Below are 7,739 nucleotides of genomic sequence, written 5' to 3' on the forward strand. Positions count from 1 at the left end.
CTGTTGTGTTGTGATCTTGGTCCAAACCCTCACGAGAGTTCCTTACACTCGTCTCAGCCGCCTGAGGAAGTAGAGTCTCTGATGAGCTTTCTTGATCAGGCTGGTGGTGTTGTTGCTCCAGCTGAGGTTGTCATTCATGTGTACACCCAAGTACTTGTAGCTGGAGACCACTTCCACCACAGATCCTCTTATGTTCAGGGGGTGTAGATGTTTTTGTTCCTTCTGAAGTCCACAACCATGTCCTTTGTCTTCTTCACATTGATGTGAAGGTTATTTTTCTGGCACCAGCTCTCCAGGTGTTCCACCTCTTGCCTGTAGCTGGACTCATCACTGTTTGTGATGCATCCCACCACCGCTGTATCATCTGCAAACTTTACAATGTGACAGCCTGGATGGGTAGCTGCACAATCATACGTGAGCAGAGTAAACAGGAGGGGGCTCAACACACATCCCTGAGGAAAGCCAGTGCTGAGGGTTATGGTGGAGGAGGAGAAGTTGTGGATCCTCACTGACTGTGGTCTGTTTGTTAAGAAGTCCAGGACCCAGTTGCATGTTAAAGTGAAGTTCAGTGTTCTGCTCCAAAACTGGAGCAGTTGGGGAGTGAGACAACAACTTTAACAGACTGTTACACATGCAAACTGCACATTTTCCTTCACGGCTTTGTTTTCATTAGTATAGTTTTTATTGTCCACTGTTGTCATTATTCTTTGTTGAAATCAGGTGTCTCTTGTAAATGAGTCCTCCAGGCTCAATGGGTAGAAATAAAGGTTGAATGAATAGTTTCAGGACTGTAACAATAAAATAAAAAAGCCTCACCCATTGTTTTGCTGAGCCACAGTGCCAGGTCCTCTTTAATGAGCAGGAGGCTGGCGTCATGGCGGCAAGGCAACCACTGGTGAAACTCCTGAGGACTGCTGAGACTCGGCCCAGAACGTCTGGTGTTTGGTGAGAGAAGATGGTTCAACCCTAACCCGTTCTGGTTCTCAGGGCTCAGAGGAGTGTCGAGAACAGGAGGCATCACTTCACTTTCCATGCCACTCCTCTGCCTGCTGAAGCAAATCATAGAGTTTATCTGAACGACATTACATTCATGTTTTTCAAGTTTCCAGTGTTTAATTATAAATGATGTCATGATCAACAGGATAAAATGTGAGACATCATCAACATATAGAACGTGGTTCACTCCTTCATGCTTGTTTTAATTCATCATCTACTGTACATGAATTGACTGCATGTGCAGTACGTATGCAGTGCATGTGTGTACTATTATTCACAAGTTAATGTCAGGAATCCCGTCTTTGGGTATTTTTTTGCTAAAATAAGAAAACCCTTTGTGAAAAGTGCATAATGTGAATAACAGCATTTTGTTTGCAAAATGTGTAAAATTGCTCATTGTCATTAGTGTTCACATGAATTTGCAAGTCGAGAGTCCTGTGTTCATAAATGCACACTGTAAATTCACAGATGACCTTGAATCTATCAACTGACACCCGTTCAGACATTTAATGTGATTTGTCCTTAATTTTCAAACCAAATTAAAATTTTTAATTTAAAAGTATAGCTGCAAAAACAACCAATATGTTATTCAGAAATTATTTTTTTAGTTGGAAAGTCAATGTTATTTAAATGAGTGCATTTAATAAACCTTAAATAAAAGTAATCATTAGGTCTTGGTGTGCAACCACAGAGTTTTACTCCACACCAACAAATCAGCAGTGCATGTTGAAACTCTGCTGCCGCAGCCGCTGCCTTGTACAGACCTTAAATTTGCAAACAATCCTGTCCACACAGCCATCAATCAAATGGATTAAACTGACTGACTGCAGACAGATGCTGTTTCAAAAGACGTACAGCCACAACCCTGAGCCCGTCCCCTGTGCTGCCGCACGGCTCATTTATTCTGTTCCCACAACAAACTCCATCATAAAGCTCAGCCCCATGTGGAGACGTGCCGGCTGTTAGCAACACTTGCTGCTAATCAGCTGGAATTAGGGCCACAACACAAGCAGCGGGTCACTGGTTCTGCTGAAAAACTGTGCAGAGTAAACAAAGGGCTCCGTCTGCAGCAGATGACTGACGTTAAAGTTTCAATTCAAAGACCTGTGCAGACAAGACCAAGAAACAGCCAGGTGTTATGAAGTGATGAAGGTTGGCGTGTTTGTTGTAGCATCTCTTTCAAATCTTCATATGATCCTTACACTCCAGTCTGATTATGCAAACACAGCCATTTAAGGGTTTTCAGGTGTCAAAATATTTCACAAAGAGGATAATTTATCATTGTGCTAATGGTTATAAAGGAAAGCTGTGTTTATACAAGTATCTCCACAAAACAACAATGTTTCAGTCTAAAACGGCAATATTTAAACAATAAAAAGTGATATAATATTGTTCTAGTTCGGAAATAAACATGAACTTCCTGCTTGTTTCAGTTTATTCAGGGTATATTGAGCTATGAACGAAATGTTAACAACATCTACACCTCCAGACGCAGGAAGAGGGCCACCTGCATCATGAAGGACCACACTCACCCAGCACACACACTCTTTGCCCTGCACCCCTCAGGAAGGAGGTTGAGGAGGTTTAAGTGTAGAACCACTAGACTGAGGAACAGCTTCTACCCTGAGGCTGTTAGACTCATGAATCTCTACCCAGAATAATCACTGTGAAAAAATTACATGTTGCTGCTGATCTGTTTCATGTTGCTGCTGATCTGTTTCATGTTGCTGCTGATCTGTTTCATGTTGCTGTGTTCCTGCATACTCATCTGCTCACACAGACTCATGTTCGTGCTGCTGTTCAGTGTATTGTTTTTTAAGCTCATATCTTGATCTTATCACTGTTTTCCTTTTACAATTTATATTTTTGTTGGATGTAACTGGGACCCTGTGTACACACTTTCGTTCCACCACATGTACCACATGTGGTGGAACGAAAGTGTAAAAAGTAAAATAATATAAATAATAGTAACAAATAATAATAAATTTTAACTTTAACTAGAATAAAATGGAAAATAAAAACATTAATAAGATCTAAGATATGAACTAAGAAAAACATCATCTAAAAAAATACACTAAGAACTAATAATATAAAAATCAATAAAAACATTACGTTGAACAGCAGCACGCACATGAGTCTGTGTGAGCAGATGAGTACGCAGGAACACAGCAACATGAAACAGATCAGCAGCAACATGAAACAGATCAGCAGCAACGTGAAACACATCAGCAGCAACGTGAAACACATCAGCAGCAACATGAAACACATCAGCAGCAACATGAAACACATCAGCAGCAACATGAAACACATCAGCAGCAACATGAAACAGATCAGCAGTAACATGAAACAGATCAGCAGCAACATGAAACAGATCAGCAGCAACATGAAACAGATCAGCAGCAGCATGATGTGATTTTTCACAGTGATAATCCAACAACAACAAAATCTTTATTTTTGAATAATAATCTGAAGAACTGATACTTACGACATGCTGTCCAGTCATTTGAGGATATAAACGTGGAAAAAATAAAAATAAAAAGATGAAAAAACGATTAAGGAAAAAGTTTCAGTTCCTGATTTAATAAATAATTTTAACCATGTTGCATGAAAAGTAGCACAATATTACTGTATCATTTTCTCAAGCAGCTCTGAATTACTTCTAGTCAGTCACATTAACACACGTGTGAGGACTGGAGGGAGTTAGCAAATAATAAAAAATTAAAAATTGTGACTCGTTTTGAATCACACATCCGTCGCAAGTCCAAGATTTATAATTCAGTTTAAATTCAGAATAGGCAACTTGGTTTTGTTTGAGTTTAAAAAGGCCCATGTCAGAAACTGCTGATGGTTTCTGCTGACCTTCAACCTTTAGAATTCACTGCAGAACAGAACGTAATTCCACCACCATCAATTTATCCACATGACCATGAAAATTCATCAAGGCTCGGCACGGTCCATCCAGATATCACCTGAAACTGGACCAAGCAGGAAAGAAGACGAACAGTCACGCTCTCGTTCGCTGATGAGTTAGTTCTACGAGCGAAAGATGAAATAGCCTGTATAAGTTTAAGGCTGTTATGGGATGCATCAGTGTCAACTGCATTGGTAACTTTCATGTGTGTTAAGGGGTATAGTGGAATTAACATGATAACGTTAAAGCAACGTCTTTTTCCAGAGAAATCTATTGTTATTTCAGAAGCACAACATCCAATAACAAATTACCCCAACATGCATCTTTTTTGTAAGGAAAAAGGAACGCCTGAAAAAATCCACCATGCACAGTGAGAACATGCACGCTCCACACAAATAGGCCACCACTGAGAGTCTCTCTTAACTTTATTTTCTGAGTTACTGGCATCAAATTCTATATTTGTTTAAAAAGAGGTGAAGCAGAGCACGCAGCTCTACGTTCTTCCCGGGCCGTAGTGAAAGGGCTCTATTGTAAATGCATGGTGGAGACGAGGTGCACGTCTGTGATGTGTTTATATGAAATGTATGAAGGGCACAACCTGCCAGGCTTGAGGTTGGTTTACTGGTTGACCAACGGGCCGTGAGAGTCTGACTGTAACAAAACATCCAGGTGCAACATTCACACCTCTGCTGCAGGACGGCTCTGCTGGGGCGGGAGGGCAAAGGTCATCAAGGCCCTGCTCTTAGACACTAGCAGCCTTTATCTTCCTGCAGAGCTTAGTACCCACATCTGTGCATACATATATGCATGGACACGTGCATGTGTGTCTGTTACACTGTATTTATTTTTGCTCTTCCATGAAAGCTTCCAAAGAAAGTTTTGCTTCAGTGGAATCCCACAGTCACTAAACGTCGGCATCTTCACAGTTTAACTGAACATTAGGTGAAACCTCTGAAATGACACACCCACATACTGTATCTAACAATGTGTGCAGCATGATGGTTCAGATGCTGGAAAAGCAGGATGTGTGTTGAAGATGACAGGGTGATGGATGACTTTGGCACATTTGGCCCTCAACATGTATCTGTCACTGGCGTCTCAAGGGAATAAAACCATAGCTTGTGTCTGGAAAACAACTAAATTCACAACTAATTAATAAAAATCCTGACATTGAATGTGTTTTCTCTTTTATTTGAAGATAAAGGAACAGAACACGTTTCCCTGAATATCCTTGGTTCAATTCTGAGTTACGTACTTTAAAACAGACATCTAGAAAGCTGGAAAGAGAATGTCTCTCCACTATTGTGGAAGAATTTTACTTATCTTGGAGAGATAGCCTGCTAACATATAAAAAAGCGCTCCATAAAGCTAGAACTTTATATTGCTCATCTTTAATAGATGAGAATAAAAATAACCACAGGTTCCTTTTCAGTACCAAGTAGTAGCCAATTATTCAGTAGCCAATTATAGAACTATATCTAATCTAACAAAAAAGGTTGAATCATGTCATCTGGACTTCATTTTCTTGTTAAAAAGAAACGTTTCTTTTTAACAAGAAAATGAAGTCCAGATGACATGATTCAACCTTTTTTGTTGTTATATACCTGGATGACTGAGAAAACAAACTTGGTGTTTTTGAAACCATTAGTGAAAAGGCCAGACTTCAGGGGTATCTGAGGAAGGCTTGAAACACAAGAGTCAGGGTGGCTTCTGGGTAATACCAGATGGCTAGGCCTCAGACTGACGAAGCCTCTTGGATGAGGGGCGAAACGTTTCTTTTTAACAAGAAAATGAAGTCCAGATGACATGATTCAACCTTTTTTGTTGTTATATACCTGGATGACTGAGAAAACAAACTTTGTGTATATCTAATCTAACTTTCATCAAAAAAATTCTAGAGAAACTAGTTGCTGGTCAGTTACGTGATCTTCTGCAAGAGTTTCAGTCAGGGTTTGGAGCTCACCGCAGCACTGAATCTGCACTGGTGGAAGTAACTAATGATATTCTCATGTTCTCAGACAATGGACTGGTGTCTATACTGGTCCTGTTAGACCTCAGTGCTGCATTTCATACACTTGATCACAATATTTTACTACAGAGACGAATATGATGTTGGAATTACAGGAACGGCTCTAAAATGGTTTAAATCATACAAAGTATTTATCTGATAGATTCCAATTTGTAAATGTAAATAATGAATTTCATCATACTTCTTCAACGGAATGGGACATTTCTGTCATATTGAATGTGTTTTGTTGTTTCTGATAAAATTTGAGTTTAAAATTAAGAATCAAGCCTTTTGTTTTGTCTTCAAACCTGTTCAGCATCTCATGTCCATGTCAACTGTATAAAATACAGTAATTACATAAAACCATATTTATGTGCTTTGTGTTTTATTAGGAATTAGAGGCTTTGGTTTTGTTTAACTCCATTCCAACACATGACACAGAAGTCACAACCAGAACAAAGAAAAATTATGTTCAACCTTAGAAATATCTATGAAACTCCTAACTCAGGTCCAAGGTTTGAGTCAAACTAATGTTCATATTATAACAGTCTGTTTACCGATAGCTCTTCATAACAGCATGTACACTGAGTAAACGTAAAATAATAAAAAAAACTTATGAATCTTCAGTCATTCAAACATCTGGAATCTGAATTTGAAGTTCTGAATAAGTGACATAATTGCATAAATTGTTTAAAAAAAACATTAAACACACATTAAAGGGTACAAATTAATTGTATATTTGGAATTTCAAAACGTATATTTCTCATCATCAAAGAAAAACTTAAGTAACTCAATTTTGTGACTGATTTTCCATCAAAACGAGAATAAAATAATTAAAAATGTTTTGAAAACACAACAGAAATAAAAATACAAGTATGTCTTTCAGATTTAACTTTGACTGAAATGAGCAACTAATCTAAAACATACTCACCAGATTCTCCCAGTAACTATAGATTTTTGTTTCCAAAGACGTCCTTATTATTGTTAGATGACTTTACAGCAATTCCTCCGCAGCTACACACGACACTCGGCCAGATGTTCAGCGGCCTCAGGTTGGCCTCACGTTCAGCACACAAGAGTTCAAACAAACTGAACACGCCCGCAAGTTTCTGGTGTCGACTTGCACTGAAAGCAGAAGAACACACGCTGAGAAGAACACACGCTGCTCCTCTTTTATTATAGTTTTGCTGAAGAGATTAAACAACATGTACAGGCTTTTGGAAAAAACAAGTAGTTGCAGTTTCAAAGATGATCTATATAATGTTTAAAGTGGAACTTTTTAAATAATTTTTTTGCCAACAAACAGTCAACATTTTTAACAAATAATCTGCACACTCTGTTCGCACTCTGAGGACGTGTTTAGGATGTTTCTCAGTTACTACCACACTAAAGTTTAGATCAATATCGCCATTTTTGTTTTGGTTAATGTCATTTAGCTGCTGCGGCCATCTTGAATCACGCTCATTCTAAACGATTCTTCAGTCATAGATGAACACTCAATGTGAGTTTTATTAAATTTGTTCAGTGGTTCAGGATACATTTTGATAATAGACAAATACATGCATATACACACATACACGTGCACACAGAGACAATTACATCATCACCTGCCTCTCATGTCAACAAGCAATAAAACAGCTTCACAAGAACTGAATGGAGACAACAGCTTTATCTATGAAAAAATAATCACCTGTCAATTATTTACAAAATCTTCTCTCCCTAATGGATTTCTTAGGACCAGGTGCCAGTTTCAGTAAATACTTGAACAAACACAACACTCTATATATATTTTTTAGCTTATTACTATAATTATTTTATTTGTTC

The 7,739-nt window shown here is 38.5% G+C and overlaps 1 protein-coding gene across 1 annotated transcript in view; it reads right to left on the minus strand.

Annotated features, from left to right (window-relative positions):
• The window catches only part of gas2b (growth arrest-specific 2b), a 37,772-nt gene extending 36,739 nt beyond the window's left edge, over positions 1-1,033 (minus strand). Inside the window, exon 1 of the mRNA XM_037695370.1 lies at positions 817-1,033. Coding sequence (XP_037551298.1) covers positions 817-1,033 — 217 coding nt within the window. The remainder of the gene's footprint in view (positions 1-816) is intronic.
• Positions 1,034-7,739: the final 6,706 nt, after the last annotated feature.

The sequence above is a fragment of the Nematolebias whitei genome, chromosome 2, assembly GCF_014905685.2.
Source record: "Nematolebias whitei isolate Nwh7 chromosome 2, NemWhi1, whole genome shotgun sequence".
NCBI lineage: Eukaryota > Metazoa > Chordata > Actinopteri > Cyprinodontiformes > Rivulidae > Nematolebias > Nematolebias whitei.